General features: G+C 43.2%; 1 protein-coding gene across 2 annotated transcripts in view; it reads left to right on the top strand.

Moving 5' to 3' along the window:
• GRK5 (G protein-coupled receptor kinase 5) overlaps positions 1 to 25,556 on the top strand; it is a 147,294-nt gene that overhangs the window by 43,828 nt on the left and 77,910 nt on the right. For both annotated transcript variants that reach the window (XM_079976714.1, XM_079976713.1), the window contains exon 2: positions 4,321 to 4,416. In XM_079976714.1, the coding sequence (XP_079832840.1) occupies positions 4,321 to 4,416 (96 nt within the window). The remainder of the gene's footprint in view (positions 1 to 4,320; positions 4,417 to 25,556) is intronic.

Genomic DNA, 25,556 nt, shown 5'->3' with positions numbered 1-25,556 from the left:
TAACGGAGTCCCTCTTGACTTCGTGGAACCAAGATATTGTCCCTTGTTTGCCTCTGGGGACTGGATTCTTCTCCAGTATGTTTATTTTCCGCCATAAAAGCATCCTTTTGTAAACACATGGTATCATGGTTGATGTGAACAACATTACAAGAGAGGAACAGCCATTAATCAACATTAATTCGTTGGGTAATTAAGCCTGTGACCTCTGACATCGCATCATTAAGTGCTGGGTAGGATTCCACCGAAACATCTGTTCACTGTCAATCCCCCAAGCTGCCTTTATTTACAAAGAGACTTAGCCTTTATCTACTCCCAGACAAACACATAGACTCTGTAATGAGAACTGTTAATAAGCCGTCTGAGCCAGTGCTGTCTTAACCTGAGGACCAGGCACGAGAGCAAACAAAAGGCTCTCTGTGTGTGTGTGTCTCTGAGAAAATGTTGACTTTGAGGCATTTGAAAAGGCTTCCAGTTTGTTTTCTATCTTTCGAGATTTCGTTTTAAATGGACGCGTTTGAAATTCAGTTGTAGATGTGAGTACAAGTGCACCTGAAAACCATCTCTTGGTGGGGGGGAGTTGGGTCCTGGAAAGGATGTCCGTTGGACCCGCCAAGTTGATGAACATTGCTGGAGCTACGTGAGAACCTCTGCTCAGTGGTCTGGTCCCAAGGCAGCAACTGTTCAGAGAACTCTGGGCCAGCTGTGGTTCCTTCCCACAGACATGTCACCAGCCACTGAGAGAGGAAGAGCTCTCTGTGTTTGTCTGCATCGTCGGAAATTGTGTAGATGTGAAAAACAAACCTGCGCCGAACTTTGTCTGCACTGAACGTTCAAGGCCAAACTTGGAGGGGATGACAGTGGATCTGGTTGATTTAAATACAGGTCTGCCTAATCCTCTAAAAAGCAAGAACTGGGAGGGTGTGATGTGGGGGGGAAAGCACACTAGTGGTAGGATGCTAACCTGCTCAAAGTAATCTTCCTGCCATCTCCCCCCAGTCCTTTTGTTCTCAGCTGAGCTCCTATGCTGAAAGCAAGGACATAAGTACTGGGAGAAGAAAGGTTGCGGGGAGATCGTTTATTTTTATACCACCTTTCATCAATAAAAAGATATTAGGGAAGTGTACAACATGGGTGAAAACATAATACAGCTCAATAAGTCAAATATCATAAAAAATTAATAAGCGTAGAATATTTTCTAAATGGCAAAAAGACTGCATCAGCAGCATATTCAATAACACCTTCAAGTAAAAGCCAGGGGTTTCTTTTAAAGTTTCTTAAAATATTGCAAGTGATGGAGTCAGCCATACAGTATATCTGTCAGAAGGGTATTTTGTAAGGTGGGAGCCACTACAGATAAGGTTCTCTTTCCAGTGCTTTCTAGGCTGAGCGTGGGGAAAATTTGGCCCCATTAGTTTGTTGTCGGGGAATACTGGGGTTTACACAAATGGGGTTTCACTGTTGTGTTTGTTAGGATTCAGCTGTTTTGATGCAGTTTGCACTGAACAGGAGCATATTTTAACCCTTCAAGCACCACCAGCCTTTCCAGCTGAATAACCTCAGCCCAATCCACTTATCTGAGATTAGAGATTTCCTAACATAGACAGCTTTCAGGCTAGTTTTGACTGCTCTCGCCACTGGAAATTAGCCACTGGAATAGTCCTCTTCCAACTACTTGGTGGTAATCAACCAGTTCAGGTACATTGCAGCTCCTTCACACACGTGTATTAGATTGGACTTTACGTACCCTCTGCTGTTGCTGCAAAATTCACTGATTGCCATGTCCAGCCCCACTTCCATACCCATAATTAGGCATTAAACAGTCAGATTTCTTCATCCATTCAGTGAATTCCCACATATCTACTAATGACAACTTTATTTCATGCGGATCACAGCTGAGCACTAAAACTTGCTTATTGATCCTTTTAGCACTGTTGCTCAGTGAGAGTATCTGAGTGGCTTAACTCAGTACAAAGAGCTCTGTCCAAATGCTGAGTCTTTAATGAAAATCACAGATCTCTCTCCCTCCCTCCCTCTCCCTTCAGTGGCATATTCCCCCCACCCCATAATGGTGCAAGCTAGAATCCTGATGTGTCAGACTCATTCAGTTAACTTCAAGCCCAAATGGTAAAACTGAGGCATACAGTATGGTTCTTCTACCTAGTTTTTTTGTGGCAAAAGCTGCAATGGAAACCTAGTGAGCCTTTGAACATGGCAGCAGGAATCAAAGTGAGAGGTGAACAGCCTTCATTTTCACACCTCTGCAATTACCATTGTATCCAGCAAGATTCCTCCTTTTAGCTTTTCACTCAGCCAGACAATTTTACCTTGTCTCAGCTGTCTCGGTGCATTATGTCCTTCAAGTCCTCACAAACCCGCACAAACATACACACACGCACACGTACACTCGTCGTCGTGCCAAACTGCATTTGGAGCGAGCCAAGCGAGGATGGTTTTCAAGAGACAGGCTGCAAGCTGGAAAGGTCAGACAGATTAAAGCAGTTGATTGGAATCTTTAACGTAAAGACGTCACAGGCTCAAGAGTGCCGCTATATTACGCTCGGATACAAGCAAATGAGTCATCAACTGATGCTGCTGTTTTTGTAGGACGAGGAACAAGAGGGGAGAAGCCATTGGCTATACTGTGCACCAATCATGCTTGTAACTAGGGAACTCCAGCCTCTCCCCACCCCAATCTTGGCAGACATTCATGTTTTAAAAAACCACACATCATTTTGGTATGCCCGTGCATACCTTTTTCACCCAGATTAATTTTCATCCTATCTTGCTCACATAGTAACAACTTTTGCTTCTGCTTAATTTGCACCATAATTGCTTTTCATTGCTTTTGTTCTTCAGTATTTAATACTTGTAATAGCTATTCCATCTTCTCCTTACTGCTGTGAGTAAAGGAGTCTACAGATTGCCAAGTCTGATAAGGACACTCTAGCCAACTGTTTTGTATTCTGTTCAGTAATTAGTGTTTATGTAGCTCTGTGAATTCCCCAGGGTGATTTTTAAAACCAGAGAGTAGAGTTCTTTCTAAAACTGTGAAAAGTACAGCAAGATAAGACTCCAAGACAGAGAAGAGGAGGAGAAATGTGGTGTGTGTGTGTGTGTGTGTGTGTGTGCGCGCGCATATGCATATAAAACTGAAGAAACAGGGATGTGTGTATTAGAAGATAGAAATGCAGAGTTTAGGAAAGGCATGTGATGGAATTTCATGGAAGATGCATCTGTAATGAATTCCAGAAACACAGAGTGATTCAGAATGATATATTTCTTGAATAAAAAGTGCGCAGGAGATGAATGCAATGACTGAGGAATAAAGGAACCTGAAGATGGAACAGTCAATGGGACCTGTAAATAGCTTTCAGGTGGAATGAGACTGGAAGTGTCAGAAATTCGCTAGATCATTTTCGAAGCAAATTATCCATGCCAAAACGGGAAGTGTCTCTGTACATGCAGACATGCCAGCTCTGAGGGTGAATCTGATGATATTGTCCAAATATGACGACTCTGTCTGATTTTTAATGCATTAATTTGGTAATGCATTGATAGGTAGGAATTCGTATTAACTCTCTGTTATTAATGCATGATATAGGTATCTGACTTCTCCAAGGACTTTATTTATATGTCACTTGTAAAGCTGTTCTTTCCTAATGACCTCATCCAGCTGGACACAAGACTAACTCTTTCTACCACAATTGTGAGGAGCAGAACAGCTACCTTTTCTGTTCATTGACTGGCCAAATATTTTCTAATATGAAATTTCAAAAGAGAAAGCCAAAAGTCTGGGGTGGGGGCAGAGTGGAGATCTTGGCAGGGCCCTAATGTTTTTTCTGGTTTTGTATATGTATGATTACACATACATTTGGAATAGTGCAGGTTTTGATGAGGCAGGTTCATACAGCTCCTTTTGGGGTTGTACTGTGGCAAATAATCTCTTGTTCCGGCACAGCTAGGGATGGACTATGCATGTGTCCTGTTTTCTGACAGTTGTGGCCTCCTTTTTATAGGTCTTTAAATTTGTTTGGGGGGATGTATAGCTCTTTTGCCTGTTTGGGGTGGGTTTCTGAGCATTGTCAGTTTTTCTTCTGCAAAAGGGGTGTTTTGTACTGCCCACAGCAGTTTATTCATGCAAGGCCAAGAAGATGTGCTCATGATTCCCCATCCAACTACTGTACATCAATAACACAAAACCTTGAACACTCTGCACATGCGTGCATCTGCGTCCCACAGCTGAGATGTGTGGAAGAATAGGAAAGATGTGAACTGAATACAATAAAGAACTTAATCTCAATCTCTTTTCTACTCCTGCAGGGGGTGGAGGAAAGCGCAAAGGGAAAAGCAAAAAGTGGAGGGAAATTCTGAAGTTTCCACATATTAGTCAGTGTGATGATCTTCGAAGAACAATAGGTAAGAACTGTTTTCTTTGTTTTGTTTTTCTCATGCCTTTTATCAACACCCTTTCATGTAGGAAGTTGTGGGAGGCTTGGCTTTAATATGAATCCTAGGGAATTATGATTAAACCAGCTCATCATTTTGCCTCCAAGGTAACATTTTAAACTTCTTAGCATCTTTTAATTAAGGTCTGATTTATACCCCAAAATGCAAGAAAATGATTGAGGCTTATTCATGGAAGGCTTTTTGAGTCTCACCCACCCATGTTTACAAGTACCTAAGATGCTTGATGCCACATTAATTTTAGCAAGGCAGCAATCAATGGCCTGGACTGATTCCTTGCTAGCAGGTTCACCTTGCATATGAATGGTTCAGTGCTCATGGATTTGCATTCATGGCTGCATGGGGATATCTTGCATAAGTATCTTGCCCTTGTGGCTTGTATAAATTATGTGCTAGATTGAATAAGGTGGATTTTAGGTAGTGTGGGACATTCTATCTGTTACTGCAGGCATCCCTGTATAGGGAAGTTTTTAATGTTTGATATCTTACTGTGCTTTAATATGTTGTAAACTGCCCAGAGTGGTCGGGGCAACCCAGTCAGATGAGCAACATATAAATAACAAATTGTTATTGTTGTTATCCCATTTTCTTTTTTGTAACTGTGAGCTGAAAAGTGAAAGGTTTATATACAAGGCAGAAACCGCTGAAGACATGCCTTCATCCCATCTACATTTCTTTTTTAGGAGTTTTGCCTGATGGATATCACACTTTATTTGATCTTTGAGTTGCAGCCTCCCTGGCCCTATCACAAACTACTGTCCTCGAGTTTAAAAGCAGTTTTGCACTTATTCATATCCAGTTGTCTTCCCAGAAGCACATACATAGGGTTATTTTGATCTCCCAGTGGCACTGAGATACTAGACCATCAGAGAGAGTGGCTGCTTAAAGGGCTACCCAATGAGCTGAAGGAAGTTCAGGTCTTCCTGGTCAAAGACAAATACCACCCCAACCTCTCTCAACCTGGTACCCTGCAGAACCAGTTGGACATGATTCCCATCCTTCCTGACCATTGCTGGCTAGGTCTGATGGAAATTGTCATCCAAAAACATCTAGAGAGCATCATGTTGGGGAAGGCTTCTCTGTCCATTACACCACTGGTGGGTACACCATGGATCATGATACACCAGACCATCACACTGACATATCAAGGGCACTACGAGCTTCTTCTCATTGCTAGCCTTGATTGTAAGTGGAGGCTGAGGTCCCCGGCTCTTTTCTGTCCTGGGACTGTTTTGGTGGTGGCAGCACACAATCCTGGAACAGAGCTCAGCTATGGGACCCTAGCTTTCAGTTACATGACTTTGCTAAAGCTAAGACCAAGGAGGGAATTTGTGTCCTAGCACCTGCCTAGAATGCTGTGCCACTAGTCTAAATTAGACTGTTCTGTGTCATTGCGGGACTTGCTAATAAAGGATTGATACCCGCACTGCAGTCTCAGTTCCTCAGCTGTGTGGTTGGGATTTGGAATGAAATCTGCAGAATTCTGTTGATGTTCCTTTAGTGAAATGCTTGGAATCTTCATTTATTTTGCAGGTGTACTTTACTTACTTTAAATAAAATTGAATAGGCAAAAGCTGATGATTGTGATTTTTGATTTTTGATTAACATTAATTACTTTAAAAAGAAACGTCTAATAAACCAAGATTCCCCACCCCCGCCACACACACATCAAAACAGTGAAGGTGACAAAAAGGCTGATGAGTTGTGTTACCCTTAATTAGTTCAAGAAATGTAGCTGATTTAGTCTTAAATAGCACTATCAACATTGAAATAAAGATTTTCTTAACTATTTAAAGTTGAAGCCTTCCTGCTTCAGTCTGATTAATCTCTGGCTACGTGTTTATAATAATATACTGATTAACCTCTGGTTATGTACAGTCGTACCTTGGTTTTTGAACAGAATGCATTCCAGAAGTCAATTCAACTTCCAAAACATTCAGAAACCAAGGCGCGGCTTCCAATTCGCTTCCAATTGTTTCCAGGCATGCTGGAAACAATAGCAGAAGCTGCATTGGACATTCGGCTTCCAAAAAAGTCCGAAAACCAGAACACTCACTTCCGGGTTTTGGTCGCTCGGGAGCCGAAACGTACGAGTACCAAGGCGTTCAACTACCAAGGTACGACTGTATTTATAATAATTTCACAAGGAAGATGAAAATAATTGTGAACTCATAACTGTTCAATTGTAACTCTAACGTCTTGGATTTCTAACCTGTAGATTTCTGATCGAGAAAACCAGTGCCAGCAAGTGCTGTGCTACAGTGTCATTATTATGATCATTTCCAGGCAAAATGGTGAATGATAAGTTGAGAAACAAAGTAGGGCCTCGCTTTCAGGCTTGCAGCTATTTCTTATTGTGCTGACAAGAAGCGTGGCCTGTACAAAAGCAAGGGTATTTCCCCGCATTTATCAAAGGGAGCTCAGATTAGCTCCAAATGAAGTTCCTGTGGCTGGTTTCCCAGCATGTTAACTCAGTAAACATGGGGAAAGATGCTGATTTTGTGGCAGTGCGATGATCACATGCAAACAGTATTTTGTTAGATGGTTACATGAGTCAACCACTGCAAAATGCTATAAAGCATTCTTGTTGGCTACTTCTGGGTGGTGGCAGGAGGTGGGGGAGCAGAGGGACTTAAAAGGACTCCTATCTGCAGCAAAAAACACATACCCCAAAACCAAATAAAATCCAGCACGGATTCAATTGCTGAATTAGCCAGGCACAGGGCCATGATGGCCTCCAAACTATGGGTCATTAAGGTAACAAAGGAAGTGGTTCTTCTGGAGAAAAGGGAACAGATAGCACTGAGAAACTCTGCAGGTAATGAGAGGCAGCAGTTGGTCACAACTCCCAGGTTAGATTGTGTGTAAGGCATTCTTCATCAACCTGGTGCCCTTCAGATGGGACCATAACTGCCATCAGCCTCAGCTGGCCCAAGGCAACATTTGATTGTGGTTAGGAAGAAATTAAGTAAGCACAAGAAAAGCCTAAATAACGAGCATTAGTTATGATGCTTTTCAGGTCTTCTATAGGCACTCCTCGTAGCTTCCATACCCCAGCTATCTAGAAATTCAAAAATGATCCAAAAGTTGCAATGAGACACTGCGTGCTGGTTTCGCCACATCACAGGAAACTGCAGACTTGCCCAGATGGGCTATCTCACACCCATTGTCTTTGTTATTGCAGCGCACTTCCTTCCAGATGCATAACTTGCCCGTTAAGTGGTGACTGTTAAAAAAAACAAAAAACCTTACTATCTTGGGGGTGATAGTTTCTTTTCCTGCTGTGTTGTGCATTCGTTAATTTAATAAAGCATATGGGAGCGCCAGGTTTAAGACTATTGTCTTAGTTGGCTGGTCCTAAATCTACAAAGCTGGTGGGTTCAATATAGCCCCTGGTTGGCCAAGTGATCCAATAGGAAGTTCTGGTTTTTTCACTTAACAGTGATAAGAAATCACCCACCTGGGGCAAATGCTGTACGTCATGGTTCCTCCAGTTCTTGCAATTCTAACAAATGTCCTGGGCACCCTGGTGAATCCTTTGAAAGAACTATGTCATTCAATAACAGCTTTAATACCACATGAACTAGGGCTTTGCTATGACTAAACGCTATTGTTTCACCATTCTTGGATCTCTTCTCTTCAAATACTTGAAGCTCAAATATATTTTCTTTGAACACCATCCCAGTATTGGATGAACTGTGGACTGTTTTCCGCCATTGCGAGCTTTATTGCAGTGCATGGAATCAAGTGAAAAATGTCATTTTTCATAATACCATCAGAGAAAGTATGTGAAAAACAAGCCGTTTTCTGTATCTGGGGAGGCTGAAAACCTAACACTGAACAAACAGGCTGACTGTACTTGACAGGTTCCAGGACTTCAAGGGGTCACAGGGGAAATGAGTTTTAAATGATCTCAGCCCACATTCTATTTGCAGCATTTATTTCACAAAACTTAATCCATTAAGGATTACTTTGGCAGTGGACAACTAGAGAGGAACCAAGAAAGCTATTGCTCTTTTCCCATTGGGGGCAGGCAACAAAAAACCCATCTCCTCCCCTACGTAAAACTAGAGAACCCATATTTGACAACTTTGCTCAAACGAAGCTTAGAACTAATACCACTAAGTAGCTCATTTTATTTTATTTGTGGTCAAGAGTAGTAAATTTCCTACAGTGAATTCCCATGTGTGTGGTGCTCAGTGTTACAACATACACTGAACATGCTCCAAAATCCTAATACAATCATGGGCAGGGGGGAAATGGCCTTTTGTTTATCACTGAAAACAAGAAGGGCGTTTGTCGGGAGTTTCTGGGCCTGTCATGATCTTATTTGGTAATACGAGTTACTGACTCTTAATTAGTATTTATGCAGAATGCTTGAAATTAGAAGGTGGTGCCTTAGTGCTCTGTATTCATGCTGAGATATATCAGCTGACTGTTAAGTAAACTGTCTTTGAAAGGAATTTAAGGGACCTGACGTGCAAGATCTGTACAGGGGGGAAGATGAAGAATTCAAGGGCAGCGGCATCTGGGGAGTGGAGGCTGGTCCATTTGGGTGAATGGGGCGCTGTCTGACTCACCTCAAGCCTGCTCCCAGCCAGCCCCACTTGGCTTGCCCTACAACCAGTCCAGGGATTAGCACTGGCTGACTGCCTTCTGCCTCCTTAGTTTCAGGCCACATATTTAAAGCACTGGGATCCCACCTGAGACAGTCATGGCTTTCCCCATAGTTTGTCAAGAGTGCTGTCAGTTGTTAGGAGACCTCTATTCTACTCCCAGAGCTACAATTCCCTGAGTGGTTTTACTATCACTCCCTCTTCTCAGGGAATTCTAGAAACTGTAGCTTTGTGAGGAAATGGACAACTTTCAGCACCCTCAATAAACTTCAACACCCAGAATTCTTTGGAGGAAACTGTGAGAGTTCAAAGTGGTATTCTATTACTTTACCTGTATGGTGGGAATGTGGCACCAGTGTTTCCTTTGCAGAGCTCACCAGGGAAGAGGTTGGGGACAACACTAGAATTAGTTGGCTGTCTGACATGAAATCTGGCTCTGCTTGTCATTAAATTTGACTACAACTTGACTGACTGCCTTCAGACCTCCCAGTCCTAATCAATACCACCCACCACTGCAGGTATGTGGGAGGGACTGTGGTGGGAGTGGGCAGATTTGCACCTCAGAATCAGTAATTTCTTTTGGGGGGGGTCACAACTGTCCCGCCCCAGCATTGTGGCACTGATCCAAATCAGCCCTGTCCTGATTTTTATTGCTTGAGGGAGCAAGAGAGCACAAAGTCGAGCTTTGTGGAAATGTGGAATCCATATTCAGTTCTGGAGCATTTACCAGAAGTGGCTGAGGAACAATGTTTCATCCTTTCAGTCCTTGCTGCGCAAGGTGAAATTTCACATTGTGCTCAGTTGTGGGTTAGTGCCATGAGACCCTGGGGGATTTAATACTTCCTGTACTGCAGACTTTCTTTGGTTTTGCTGCTGTTACTACCTCCTTGGCCATCTGTTTCTGCAAACACTGAAATACTGTTGAGTCACACACTCAGCAATGATACAGTATCATTGCATGTGTACACCACTGAACAGCAATGTTTGACAACCTTTCTTTCTGGCATGGTGAGTTTGTGTGTGTGTGATGCATACATGGGGTCATGCTAATCAAACACATGTGTTATCTCAGAGCGAAATACAAAAGGTACTTAGGACAGATTTTACCATTTGGAAAAGCATGTATGAATAATGGCTCCCGTTTATACACAATAACATTTGATTGTATGTCACCCTGATAATACCTTTGAAGGGTGTGGTATAACCTAAATAATAAATGATTATACAGACACTCACACACATATACACATGCACAAAAAGTCCCATGCATTTATTCTTTCTGTTAGGAAAGCAAATAGGCCATAAAAATTGACACTAGAATTATATGTCAAACTAATATGCCACAGCAGCTTTTACAAACATCTGATTGATTTGTTCTATGCCTAAAAAGCACTCCTTCTCTGTTCATTTGATTGCCTGCTTTTGGGGGGCTTACTTTGGGGGCAGGGGGAAACGTCATCCTGCCTGTCACTGTATTGAAGTTTTTCTGTTTTGCCCAATTTGAGGCTTGGTTGTCAGTTTACTTTGTGAAATGGCTTCACAATTTGCTCCACAAGGGACAAAACATGCTGTAAATTAAATTTTTAATAGTCTTAGAGGTCCAGATTTATTTAAAACTGCATACTTTAATAATACATTTTTTTGTTTTCCTTTGGAGGGGAAATCATACCCCACTTAAAATAGAAAATAATACAGTGCAGTAAGAGTTTCTGGTGCAAACACCAAGGATACATGCACTAGATTTGCACATTGCAAAACGAGTCCAAAAGAGCCCTAATCTAGCTGTTTGGGATGTGTGCAACAGCTGTGAGTTTGTCAGTTGAAGCATTTGTTTGCAGAATACATTGCATTTGCTGCTCTTGGAGTCCTGTGCTCTTTTAAACACAGTTTCTAGGAGAATGGAGGTGGGGAAGAATACATGCCAGCTAAAATCATGAGTTGTAAAGATTATGGAATGCTTTAATCAAAAACATGCATTCCTGACAAGCTTAGAAGAATATAGGACATCAGCAAGTTATGTGGCAGCTCCCCATCAGAGTTCGTGAGCTGCAGTCCTGTGTGCATGTTGTTGTTGTTGTTTAGTCAATTAGTCATGTCCGACTCTTCGTGACCCCATGGACCAGAGCACGCCAGGCACTCCTGTCTTCCACTGCCTTCCACAGTTTTGTCAGACTCATGTTAGTAGCTTCGAGAACACTGTCCAACCATCTCGTCCTCTGTCGTCCCCTTCTCCTTGTGCCCTCCATCTTTCCCAACATCAGGGTCTTTTCCAGGGAGTCTTCTATTCTCATGAGGTGGCCATAGTATTGGAGCCTCAGCTTCAGGATCTGTCCTTCCAGTGAACACTCAGGGCTGATTTCCTTAAGAATGGATAGGTTTGATCTTCTTGCAGTCCATGGGACTCTCAAGAGTCTCCTCCAGCACCATAATTCAAAAGCATCAATTCTTCAGCGATCAGCCTTCTTTATGGTCCAGCTCTCACTTCCATACATCACTACTGGGAAAACCGTAGCTTTAACTATACGGACCTTTGTTGGCAAGGTGATGTCTTTGCTTTTTAAGATGCTGTCTAGGTTTGTCATTGCTTTTCTCCTAAGAAGCAGGTGTCTTTTAATTTCATGACTGCTGTCACCATCTGCAGTGATCATGGAGCTCAAGAAAGTAAAATCTCTTACTGCCTCCATTTCTTCCCCTTCTATTTGCCAGGAGGTGATGGGACCAGTGGCCATGATCTTAGTTTTTTTGATGTTGAGTTTCAGACGAGTAAACCCCATAAAACTAAACAGGACTTGTTTTAAGGAAACATGTATAGGATTGCACAGTTGGAACATGAGGGTACCAGGTGAGAGGCAATTCTGCAGCCAGGATGCCACTCCTCAGGATGTCTTCTCCCCAGTCACACCTTGTAACAGGTGACTTTCTACCACAAAGTCCATCCTCTCCTTCACCCTAGACTAGCACAGCCCATAGGTACCTTTTTCTTTTGAGGCAACCCTGATGCTGGAATGCAAGGGGGATTATCTATTTGTACCACAATGGGGGGGGGAGGATGGTGTTAGCAGCAATACCATTTATTACATGGTGGATGAAACTGGTTATTTCTAAGATAAATGAGATTTCCTTTAAGAGATTACAATGCTGATTGTGTAATATTGAAGGCGCTAAATGACAAAACCCAAGCATTGTACTGCATAAGAAGTAAGGGGGGGAGGGCTAACTCCTAAGTCAGCCCTTTGCCACCACCTGATGATCTCAGCACCTTGATCAGCAGCAGAACTTGGGGTCTTCTCTTTAAACCATGATTTTGTTTATTCTGTTAACTGGCAATTTATCCCCCCCCCCCCCCACACACTGCCTTTTCTTGTGAGTATGGAGATTCAAGTGATCTTTGGGTGCTTGCATTCTGAGGAATACATTCCAGCCAAGAGCAGATCTCCAGCTACAGTCATTGACATGTAAACAGCTTTCCTCATTGACAGATAGGGCGGGAGGGGGGGCTATATTGATGTGAGTGGAAACAGATGCTCAAGTGGCGTGTCTTCACAGGTTCCATGTGCCAATGTGTCACTGTCAAAAATAGCAGAGCACACATGAAAAACCTGAGCCATCACAACTCTTTGAGTTGAAAGGGCTGTAAATTCCTTGATTTCATTGGAGATAGGCCAAACAGATCTTGAGGTATGAGTTCCTCAGTCCTTCACCAATATTTTGCCTCTAACATGTCAGAAGACCCCCACAAGGTGGGAAACTAAAAAAACACTTACTGAACAGTATAACCAGTAGGCTACCTTTTGTTTCTGATGTTCTGATATCACACAGAGAGAGCTCCCAGAGATAGGGCAGGATCAGTGAAAATCAGGTGCCTCACCTTACGCAAGAGGGAGACCTTTTCAGTAGTGCAAAGCTATCAGTGGTTGCAACTCACTGAAAATATGTAGTCCTCCTTACACCTCTCTGAAGACTTTTGATTTTGCTATTTTCAGATTTAAAACTGTAGATCTAGGAGTGGAGAGCCAGTTCGGATGTTGCTGGACACTCCCAAGTCCCATCAACCCCAGCTAGCTTGGCCAATGGGAGTCCTGCAGCGTTTGGAGGGGCACAGGTTCGCCATCCATGCTTTAGATGTTTTGATTTCAGATTTCATTTGTATTCCCCCCCCCTCCCAAAATTGTTGTTCTTGTTTGCGGCCTGTTTGACTAAAAATAGAGATGGTAAGAACAGCCAGGCCAGAATGAAAGAAACTGGTTTTTAAGAAATATGATCAGGCTTTTCATCTTGTGTGGCTAAAGAGAGAGAGGGAATAGGGAAAGACAGGAATGGTCTTAAGACCAAAAACTTTTTTATATGTATGGCAAGCTCTGGAGTGGAGGGGGGAAAGGGCGTAGCACAGATGCCAGTGTGTCCCCTTGGAAAGTGGGGTGAGAGCCGATGCAAAAGTCAGAACGTCTGAAATTGGTGTGATGAATATTGTTTTACAGAAGGTTTTTTGCATTTGACATTTTGAGCATGTGATTTAATAGTGGTTTGGCTGCTTCTAGAAAATAGGAAGAAAATGTTCCTGGCCTTTGGCAGGAGTGAAAGCGACAACCTTCCCAACACCCTCATTTCCTTTAGTTTAAGGTCTGGCTTCCAGGGGGTGGGAGGCTGTCGTCACATCATCAGTGAGTTCAAATGAGAACACTGTAGCGCCAAAGAGCCGAAAATCCAGGGAGAGGGAACTGAAAGCAGACAACTTTGTTTCTTTCTTGTGGAGCATGTCCCAGGTATCGCCAGGAAGAGAATCCGCAGTATAGTTTTGCTTTCCTCCATAACAAGTGTCACTCAGCAGCCTGTACCACATTTTGGGATGGCTGGGGTCAGCTCAGCATCTTACAATCCCAAGTCATATAAACTGTGGTCTCTTCAGTTTGCTTTCTGTGCATCTTTCGGAGGAGGCCAAAACACTAGCTTACTGTCTGCCCTGCTTCTGCGCTTGGCGCATTCTTGCTCATGTGTTTAAAACAAGTATTTCAGATGAACCTCTTCTTGGGTGTTTGCATGTAGCACAACTTTCAAGATTTTCCTTTGGAGCAGGAACTTTTTTCAAAGAGGGCCAGATTTGATGAAGTGAACATGTGTGAGGGCCGGCCGGAGTAGTTGAGCTTTTTTTAGGATTGAAGTTGTTGAGACTTTGGAATGCCTGCTTTGGAGGATAATGACTTCAATACACAATAAAAAATGTAGAAGGCTGCTTCCTAAATACAAATGAGCTCTACTTCCATGTCTCTGGTCAGGAATGGGGAATCCAGGGCCCCCACTCAGATGTTGTTGAACTCCAACCCCCATAAAACCAGCCAGCATGGCCAGTGGTCAAGGATGATGGGAGTTATAGTCCAGCTATATTTGGAGGGCCACCTGTTCCTCACCCCACGTAAGAAACTTGAGGACCAGCAGATGCTCTGGAAAGTCTTGGGCTTTAAGACCTGGTTTGTATTTACAACTTAAATGCATCTTAAAGAAAATGGTGTTAATCCTTCGCTGCAATATGCCTCCATCAGGAACCCATAGTGAGTTTTTGCTTTTTACCATTCATGCATTATTTGTCTGTGTTTTTCTCTGTGAGATGGAAGTCTGTATCCCACTACTGCAAAACAGGTTGATTGAATAGTATGGCTTCTTGCATTGTGATCTTATTCTTCGTGCGATTTCTTGGATCAATGAATGCAACAGAGGGAGGGCATTGGGGGCGGGGGCGTTTTCATTCAATGTTACGATTACACCATTTTGTCTTTAATGAGCATCTATATCCATAGTCTCAGGTTCAAGTTTTCCCAGCCCTTCAATCTAGGATCTTTTTTGTAACTTGAAATGTCCAAGTATGAGTCCCCACCCACCCACAGATTTACAAACCACAATTGTTTATAAAACAATTGCATTTTCCCCTGCGCAACATTAAAATGAGGGGGGAGGGAGAGAGAAATTGATGAAAATAGTGGTTCAGTTATTCTGATTTTCACTATTTGTTGCTGTTTAGAAACAATAAGCGATAAAGAAGGCAGGGCATGCGGAAAGGTTGGTCTTTTTGACAAGCAGACCCTGAAACTTAGCATGATAGTTAAGGTCAATATTTGATAGTTGAGCGACCAGCATAAGTCCTAGTATCTGTTAACATTGCTCAATGATTCCAGTTTATTTTTAGCCAGACATAATTAACCTGAATAACTGGTTGCACTTGTAGTATTTTTAGAGAGTTCACATGCTTGTTTAACTGAACCTTTATTTGTTGCTTCCTTGTACTTTGCTGTAAAATTCCTAATAAACTGAACAAGAACAATAGTTAATTGGGCTAGATGTCAACACAAAATGAGAGGTATTATAAATCAAGGGTACTCCAACCTTGCCATAGGGTTCATACAAGCCTAGAAGTGTATGAAAGAAGTGTTTCAAGATACATCTTAGCTGCAGACTAGCGTATTGAAAGTGAACTCGCTTCTGGATGGTTCCCCATTGTTGAAAAGTGTCATGAAATGGACACATGCTGAATCATTTGTGAGATAAGTTGAAGGTGAACTAATCCTGGGTGGGTGAGGTATAAACTCTTGTTGACTTCAACTTGCAAAAAAAATGGTAATCTGATCTGGTCCTTTCTATCAGTCCCCGCCTTCTTTCATTTTAGCATTTTAAGGAGGGGACCCTGTTAGCTCAGTGGAAGACCATGTGGCTTTTATCCAGAAGACTAGTGCAGCCTGGCACCCTCCAAATGTTTTTGGACTACAACTCCTATCAGCCCCAGCCAGCACAGCTGTACTGGTTGGGGCAGATGGGAGTTGTAGTCCAAAATGTGTGGAGGGCACCAGGTTGGCAAAGGCTGCCCTAGTGTTTTAAGGTAACAGGTAACAGAGCTAGAAGAAGAAGCTATATAGACTTGAGACCTTGAGAAGTCTCTGTCTTTCAGAGTGTGTGTTGTACTGGCTGAATGGCTCGGTTGGTTAGAATATGGTGCCGATAATCCCAAAGTTGCAGGTTCAATCCCTGTATGGGACAGCTGCATATTCCTGCATTACAGGGGGTTGGACTAGATGATCCTCAGGGTCCCTTCCAACTTTACAGTCCTATGATTCTATGTAGACCAACAGCCTGACGGGATACTAAGCAACTTATTATATTTGCACGTTCATCAGTTTTACTAGATAAAAAGACTATAGCCCTTTCACTTTTTAATGTAATGGTTCTTTAATCCACCTTTCAGGATAAATTATCCTCCCAAGGCAGTTTGCTTGGCATGGCATTTATCCCTTCAGCAAACTTAGGATCAGGGTGGCAGCTGTATATTGCTGCAGAATGCAATTGCCTGTCTTCTTATATGGGATTTTTCAGTTTGTTTGTTTGTTTGTTTGTTTGTTTCAAGTATTTTAACACTGCTTTTCAATCATAATTTATTATCTCTCGCTTGGACTACTGCAATGCACTCTATTCTGTATGGGGCTACCTTTGAAGGTGACCCGAAAACTGCAATTAATCCAGAATGTGGCAGCTAGACTGGTGACTGGGAGCGGCTGCCGAGACCACATAATGCCGGTCTTGAAAGACCTACAATGGCTCCTAGTATGTTTCTGAGCACAATTCAGAGTGTTGGTGCTGACCTTTAAAGCCCTAAATGGCCTCAGCCCAGTATACCTGAAGGAGCATCTCCACCCCCATTGTTCTGCCTGGACACTGAGGTCCAGTGCCAAGGGCCTTCTGGTGGTTCCCTTGCTGTGAGAAGCCAGGTTACAGGGAACCAGGCAGAGGGCCTTCTCAGTAGTGGCACCTGCCCTGTGGAACGCCCTCCCACCAGATGTCAAAGAGAAAAATAACTACCTGACATTTAGAAAACATCTGAAGGCAGCCCTGTTTAGGGAAGCTTTTAATGTTTAATAAAGGTAAAGGTACCCCTGCCCGTACGGGCCAGTCTTGACAGACTCTGGGGTTGTGCGCCCATCTCACTTAAGAGGCCAGGGGCCAGCGCTGTCCGGAGACACTTCCGGGTCACGTGGCCAGCGTGACATCGCTGCTCTGGCAAGCCAGAGCCGCACACGGAAACGCCGTTTACCTTCCCGCTGGTAAGCGGTCCCTATTTATCTACTTGCACCCGGAGGTGCTTTCGAACTGCTAGGTTGCCAGGCGCTGGGACCGAGCAGCGGGAGCGCACCCCGCCGCAGGGATTCGAACCGCCGACCTTTCGATCGGCAAGTCCTAGGCGCTGAGGCTTTAACCCACAGCGCCACCTGCGTCCCTTTTTAATGTTTAATAGTCTATTGTATTTTAATATTCTGTTGGAAGCCACCTAGAGTGGCTGGTGAAACCCAGCCAGATGGGCGGGGTATAAATAAATAAATAATTTTATTATTATTATTATTATTATTATTATTATTATTATTATTATTATTATTTCCAGGGCAATGTTTTCTGTTTTCTTAGAGTCATAGAGTGGTAAGGGGCTGCAAAGATAATGTAATCTAATTTCCTGCTAAATGTAGATAAATGAACTTCCATTCTCGCCTTAAAAAAACAACACCACTGAATGGGGGAAATCCCATCACTTTCCAAGGCAACTCATGAGAGGTAAATTGTTGGAAGACATTAGACTCTAGTATTAAAATGTTTCCATTGATGATTTCTCAGTATTGGCCAAAGCTGTATTTTATAGTTTTTCTTCTAAAATGGTCCCTTCAGTTCTACTTCTTATTGAATGTGGCTAGTTCTATGATGGATGTACCGGGTTGTTCTTAGCCTCACTTCAGCTGGTGATTCTGGGCTCATCAATTGGTGTAACAATGCCTTTTATCTCCCCAAATGCAGTACTGTATTCTAATTTATTTTAAAGAGATTCTTTCTAATACTGAAATGAGTGCAAAACTATATTTGTTTTGTTTTAAGCAACAAGTGTCTCAAACAATTCCACAAGTAGGGTGGGGGGTATTTGAGCTGGAAAGAGGACTTCATCTTTTACCTCATCCTTTTCACTCTGTCCCTCTCATCTCCACCTTGGACTCCAGAACTGACTTACTTGATAGAAACAAAGATGTCTTTCTGCTTGCTTACTCATCATGGCCATCTGCTGCATGGGTGGGGAACCTGCAGCCCATGGGCCAAACTTGCTCCACCGGAGTTCCCAATTTCCAACCCCACCTGTCAAAATTTGGCCCACCAGGGTTCCAGAGATAAGAGCCCAGGCCATTAGCTAGGGAAGGTTCTCCACCCCTGATTTTCCTGTCATGGGTCACACACTATGGACCACAGTTTTCACTGGCCTGTAAATGCACTTGAATGCTAACTTCTGCAGGAAGGGTAATTGTTTTGAGGAAGTTCAAAGCGGGTGCTTAAATGAGCAACCTTTTCATTTTCATTACAGCAGTTGCCGCTGGCAGCAATAGTGCCTGAACAGTTCCTGCTTATGGACTAATTCTGGTTATTTTTACTGTTGTTTTCACTCTTGAACAAGCTCCCGAAAAGGGAAACAATGCAGCGTTGTCTATTTGCGAGAGGCCTTCACAATTTTCAGCACACTTGAACTTTTTTCTTTTTCCTTTTTCTTGAGCCTTCAATAAAGAAAGGAGATTTCAAGGGCAGCTGTTCAAAATGAGACGCCTTCCTCAAGAAACCCAGGACTCACTGTGGGGAGCAAAGTGTCGGGCGTGTGCTGCTCACTGCCTTCCCCCCCTCCCTCCCCACCTTCTTCTCCTTCTCCTTGCTTCACAAATGAGATCAGTGGAAAGCGCAAAGGGAAGGGCACGGAGACGGCAAAATCTATTGGAGGAAATGTACTTTTCCATGCCTGTCTGGCTTGCTGGGCTGCACATTCCTCTCTACCTGATGACAGTATTATATGCTTGGTTGTGGTGGTAGTTCGGCAATTGCCCAAAGCAGCAGATCCCAGGTGCCAATGAAACTTTCCATTGACAGGGGCGGGTTCAGGACTAGCTGTAACAATAACTTCAAACACTTTATTGCTGTCGTAGCACAAGGCTTTACCGGGAGGAATATTTTCAGCAAGCATCATTCCCCCCCAAACCTTAAATTCCTATAGCTGTATCTTTACTACATACCTGAACACAGGAACTCATTACTTAGAAAGAAATACATTGAGGTTTATTGGTGTTTCATATTTTTGCTGTTGCTGGCTTTTTACAGGCCTGGTCGGTGACTCAACCTTGAATTTTTTGAAGTTGGGCTGTCCTGGGAGCTGTAACCTCAGAAGCCCTTGCCATGTGAGAAAAAGTGTTGAGTGCAAAGAGATCTCGGGGAAGCTGTGCTTTCTGTTAGAATCAGCTCAGCGCTGGTGTGTAAGAGCAATTGTTCTTGGGGATATGTAGGAGTATATGCACGTGTGCAAATGCCGATATGTACGCACACAGTCTTAAAATAGACAACTCCTACATTGTACAAATTAAGTTTAGTTGAATGAGGGGCGGAGGAGCTGCACAGTAAACAAAGATGAACGTGTTTTGTATAGGCTACAAGTTTAGTTTATTTTTTTCAGTTGGGAAGCTTCTTATTCCCAAACAGCTTTGGGGCAAGCAGTGTGGAAGGTTATCTCCCTTTTTGTGAATCTGTCCATCCTTTAAGATGTTGTGTCCCTCCTGTAAGTGCCATTGTCTTCTGAGGCAAGGCTGGTGGCAACACATGAGAAGGTGTTTTCTTCTTCTTCCTGTGTTAGCTCCCTGTTTATGGAATTCCCTGCCCCAAGAGATGGCTGTTGTTGTTTAGTTGTGTCTGACTCTTTGTGAACCCATGGACCAGAGCACGCCAGGCACTCCTGTTTTCCACTGCCCCCCGCAGTTCCGTCAAATTCATGTTGGCAGTTTCAAGAGATTAGGTGGGGTTAGCTCCATCTTTATTTTGTATCCCAGCAATTGGCAATGTTCCTTTTAAAACAGGAATTTGAAGGTGTTGCTGTTTTAATGTATGTATTGCTTGGTGCTGCCCTTTGTATTTGTGCCTTTTTAATTTATCAATAATTTGGACACTACAGTGGTACTTGAAGTTCATACACAAATGGGCACATGCACATATGCACATAATAAACCAACAGGATCCTGTGGTTCTACATTGCCTTCATAGAATCATAGAATCATAGAATCATAGAGTTGGAAGAGACCACAAGGGCCATCGAGTCCAACCCCCTGCCAAGCAGGAAACACCATCAGAGCACTCCTGACATATGGTTGTCAAGCCTCTGCTTAAAGACCTCCAAAGAAGGAGACTCCACCACACTCCTTGGCAGCAAATTCCACTGTCGAACAGCTCTTACTGTCAGCAAGTTCTTCCTAATGTTTAGGTGGAATCTTCTTTCTTGTAGTTTGGATCCATTGCTCCATGTCCGCTTCTCTGGAGCAGCAGAAAACAACATTTCTCCCTCCTCTATGTGGCATCCTTTTATATATTTGAACATGGCTATCATATCACCCCTTAACCTCCTCTTCTCCAGGCTAAACATGCCCAGCTTCCTTAGCCGTTCCTCATAAGGCATCGTTTCCAGGCCTTTGACCATTTTGGTTGCCCTCCTCTGGACACGTTGAAATATGTTGTTTCAAAACAATAGGAACATAGCCTATTCTTGCTTATTGCTGCCTCCCCCCCCCCCCTGTAGTTCAGCAGTTGCAGGAAACTGTAGGAGGGGAAGGTGCTCTTGATTTTAGGTTCTGCTTGCAAGCTTCCCATTGGCCACTATGAGAGCACTTGACTAGATGGACCATTGGCTTAATCCAGCAGGCTCTTCTCATGTTCTTGCATAGTCCAGTGATTTGTGTTTTAATGTTTAGATTGTTGTGGCGTTTATATTTACATTTATGTGTACAAGCCGTTTCGAACAGTTCATTTACGGAAGAGCAGTAAAAAGAATTTGAATAAATATTCAGGAGCAAACTAGGCTTTGCACCATTCATACAATTATTTGAATGTTTGTTATCACGGCCACATGTCTCTTGATCCGGATCTCATGTGTGCCAATGGAAGCTTTCCTTCCACTGCAACTAGGAGGTGCAGGAAATCCCATCCAGATTGGGACTGTAGCAGAGGGCTTATTCCTCCCCTAACCTGGGAACTACAGCTCCCATCATGCCTTCCCTTTGCTTGTTTCCAGCTGGGGTTTATGGGCAGTGAAACATGAGAAGGGCACCAGGTTGGGGAAGGCTGCTGCTACATACCATCAAAATGACATTCTTGTATCTTCTGTGTTGCCATATTGGAAGGTCCAATAAGACTGCCAGATATAGATCAGTGGGAATGGCATCATTGTTTTCCAACTCTGATGGGTGTCTTCCTCATCCCACCCCTAGCTAAGGCGAATGTATGCATCCATTTAGCATGACCTTCCCTTAGGCCTCACTTTACTGGGCAGTCTTATATCCTAGGAGGTCATGTGACCTCTATTGGAATTCTTGTGATTTCTCCCCCCCCCTTGACATCCCCTGCCTTCTCCCACCAAGTACCTCTAAGTAGTCTTGCAGACTCCTTTTTTTACAAGGTTGAAAATTAGTTGCAATATGTTTCCTTCAGTTTCCTGGAACTGGAAATGTTTGCTTTGTGCCACATGCAACAACAGTCCCAGAACCATTTTAAGCATTCAGAGTAGAGCCTTGCCCTGAAATACTCTGTAAGCGGATATCATCAAACAGAAGATTAAATAAAAACACAAGAGATGAAATAAGTTGTGCATTTCAGTCAAAGGACCTATAAATGGATTGTCCGGAGGTAGAAGAGCTATTTTACTAATTCCCTTCTTTGACGACAGAGTACTTAACACAGCAGATCTCTGCCAAAACCGCTACAAACATAGACTATAAAACCTTTATTCACACAACTCCAAGGAACGCCTTAGAACTCGGAGGTGACCTTTAATATTCAACCTTCCCCACCCCACACCCCCAGTCATAGGATTCGTCAACTCCCAAGACTGTCGGAATCTCACCAAGATAAAAACTAAATTACTATTTTACAAGCATTTCACTCTATATCAAAATGCAATTTAGGAAGGTACTGCACGGCGAAGCATCTAATCATGTCAGGGATGAGCAACAGTAAAAAGAGAAAAAATATTCAGAGGCAGGTAAACGACATGAATTTATATGGGGTCCTGTCTCATTTGGCACACGTAGCATGCAGAAATCCTGTCCAGAGGTTACAGGTTTTAGCCCATGGAGGGGGAAACAGGGTGTGCCTTTGCTGCCAACATCCCTACACGCACTGGCTCCCCCCTTAATACAAAGATCTGAAGGGTTTTTAAAGCATGTTCAAGTTGAACTTTATTATTATTTTATTAATTGCCTTCCGCACATACCCATAACAGAGACCTACTAATCCAGCTGGGAAAACCTGTGGGAACCAAAATGCCGCCACCCATTTCTGGAAAGTGCAGATAGCAACCTCTTTGACATATCATCTCAACAAGAATGATACCATTACCATTAAAGCCCTAAACTGCCTGAGAGCCTCCTTATTACAGTATCAAGCCACTCCTGCCCTGACCAGGTGGCTTCTAAACATCTTGAACTGAGTGCTGACGCTCCATTCCAGGCTTCTTCAAACTTGGCCCTCCAGATGTTTTGAGACTACAATTCCCATCATCCCTGACCACTGGTCCTGCTAGCTAGGGATCATGGGAGTTGTAGGCCAAAAACATCTGGAGGGTCGAGTTTGAGGAAGCCTGCTCCATTCCATCCAGTGAGGCATCACCATTGGGGATTCTTTCTTTCCACTCTATCTTACTCTTCATGAGTCTCACGTGAAGTGGGGTTGTGGAGATGCAGCTGGTTCGGAATGAAGCAGTCATCTGGGATGATACTCCCAAATCCTTATTCTACTTAAGTTCCATGTTCTGGTGGCTTTATCCTTAAAGTGCTGTACAAACTAAGAATCTGGCATTCTTGAGGTAGTATCTTCTCCCCTCAGGTGAAACTTCAAACTGTCTTGTACAGATAGCCTACTTTATCATGTCACTAACATAATAAAAATGGACCTTTCTCAGTGATGGCCCTCTAGTTTTAGCAATCATTTCCTTTTGAGGTTCTCCAGATTTGAGACTTCAGTAATTTTCAGCAGGCTTTGTTTCAACAAATTTTCAGCAGGTTTTGTTTCAACAATCCCTTTTTGTATACAGTGGTACCTCGGGTTACATACGCTTCAGGTTACATACGCTTCAAGTTACAGACTCCGCTAACCCAGAAATAGTGCTTCAGGTTAAGAACTTTGCTTCAGGATGAGAACAGAAATCGTGCTCCGGCGGCACGGCGGCAGCAGGAGGCCCCATTAGCTAGAGTGGTGCTTCAGGTTAAGAACAGTTTCAGGTTAAGAACAAACCTCCGGAACGTATTAAGTACTTATCCCGAGGTACCACTGTATAGTTAATGTGCCTATTTGGTTTTACTGATCTTTATCATTTTCTGCTTATCAGCTTCCACAAATAGTCTTACTGATGTGTTGATTCCTTCCCACTTGAGAACTGTTACACTGAAAGGTAGGCAGTAAAATTTTCTGAACAAGTAAATAATGGAAGCTTTAAAACGCTTAAAGCAGCTTACTTTATTCTTTGCTGCTGCTGGGCATGACTTGAAAAGTTATGTGCTAAGCCTTCCTACCGCTTTCCAAAATCTGCAGAGATGGCCCTCATAAACATTTCTGGTGCAAATATTTGTACGAAGACATTTGTACAAGTGCGTGTGGGATTCTGCTTTCCAGCAGCATTATAAGAAGGAAAACATCCCTCCAAATGTTTGTAGAAAACAAATTTTAAAAAGGGTTTTGTGGAGAACACTGAATCACATTTAATTTGGAAGCCATTGAAATACTCTCCAAATGCTGTTTGCAATTCTCGCCTGGTTTTTGTCTTGGAACATTTCCATACTGAACGTAATATTTCTGCAATGCATGATGTATATCCCTGTAGCATAATACCATGACTGAAAGGGAAGGATATAAAAAGAAACTAAGAAATGATGCACAAAGCAAACATTGTCTGAATCTAAATAATTAAATTTCATAGATAAAGATGGGAAATGGGCTTTGTTTGTTTTTAAGAGACACAACTGACAAGCAGAAGAAATTAAGCTGGCAGGCCTTAAATACCATTTAAAAGAATTCCATTGTCGAATCCTGATTGCATCTATATTTTTAATTAATCAGACCAGCGTCATGTGCATCAAAGCTGTACCCACTCTGGGGGCTAAGTTAAGGATCTGTCAGAGTTTCCATTATAAAAATCCTGCATTTGGTGGGGAAATAACTCGGGCATAAAAATATGCTCCAGGCTGAAGCTGTACCATAGTAGGTCTAGACAGCTCTGAATTATGCAAGTGTTAACGGACCTCCTCCCAAGAAGCCCTTTCTTTTACTATGCTGCTAACTGAAAATGGTTGCAGTTTAATATAAGAAATTTGACAGACGATTACCTCTTCAAGTGACCTAATAGACTTCATCATGCAGCCCAAATAAAAGTGAAAGTGGATGAAAGATTTACTTGCAGATATGGCAGCAGCATGTATTATGGATAGCTTTTTCACAGAGGCTGCTTTCGGAATTAGCTTTCTGCACCTGTGCAATGCTAATGGCACATCCCCTTAGTGTGCAGGCTAGTCTTCAAGACAATGCTCGAGCCTTTCTTTTCCATGGACAGACACTCTACTCCCAAAGTAAAACAAGAGGATTAGTTGTGTTGGACATTTGCAACATGAACCTGCAGAGCTAGCGAGGAGCAAAGACTACAGGTTTGCTGCTGGGTTAATGGCAGATACACATTTTAGCTGCGCAGGGGTTCTGATTAGTTGAATGGCCATCACATGTGTTTACAACAGGATTGGGACTTCTACTTATCATCCATGCACGTGGAACAAATTGCACAGGGAGAGAGCCACACAACCTGGGACCCTGTGGGGAATAAGCATACGGCTTATGCATGAAGGCACCCTTACTACAGATAGTATTGTTTGCCTGTCATGGACTGGCTGGATGCAGAGGACTGGTGGGAAGCACCAGCTGGGGAACCCCCAGCAGAAGAAGGCTCCGAGTCAGGGCATTGCTGGTGGGACATTGATGTGTGGTCACAGGGAGAAGAGGGAGCAGATTGGGAGGAGGAGCTGTTAGAAGCTGAAGAGACAACAGGGTTTAGTGAGCAGGAGGAGGCTGTGGCCAAGAGCAGTTCAAAATCGGAGGCAGAAGTGGATGCTGGAGAAGAGAGGGTCCAAGATGCAGAGATGAGGCAGGCTGCTGAAGAATCCAGGAAGTCACCCCTCCTGCTGCGACCATCTGCCCTTCCTCCTGGTCTCCCAGAACATGCAGAGAAATGAAGTCAAGAGGCAAGTTGACAGAGCCTTAGGTTGCTGGGGAAAGAACCAGGGGAGGGACAGTGAGAAGACAGGGACCTTCTGTCCTCGTAGCTGCTTCATTGGGGTAAGACCTGCTGGGAAGGGTTGCTGTGACCACTAGGACTGAACTGTTTTTATTTTATTTTAAATAAATAGT

The sequence above is a fragment of the Podarcis cretensis genome (assembly GCF_951804945.1).
Source record: "Podarcis cretensis genome assembly, chromosome: 5".
Lineage (NCBI taxonomy): Eukaryota > Metazoa > Chordata > Lepidosauria > Squamata > Lacertidae > Podarcis > Podarcis cretensis.
This window is presented reverse-complemented; position numbering and strand designations above follow the sequence as displayed.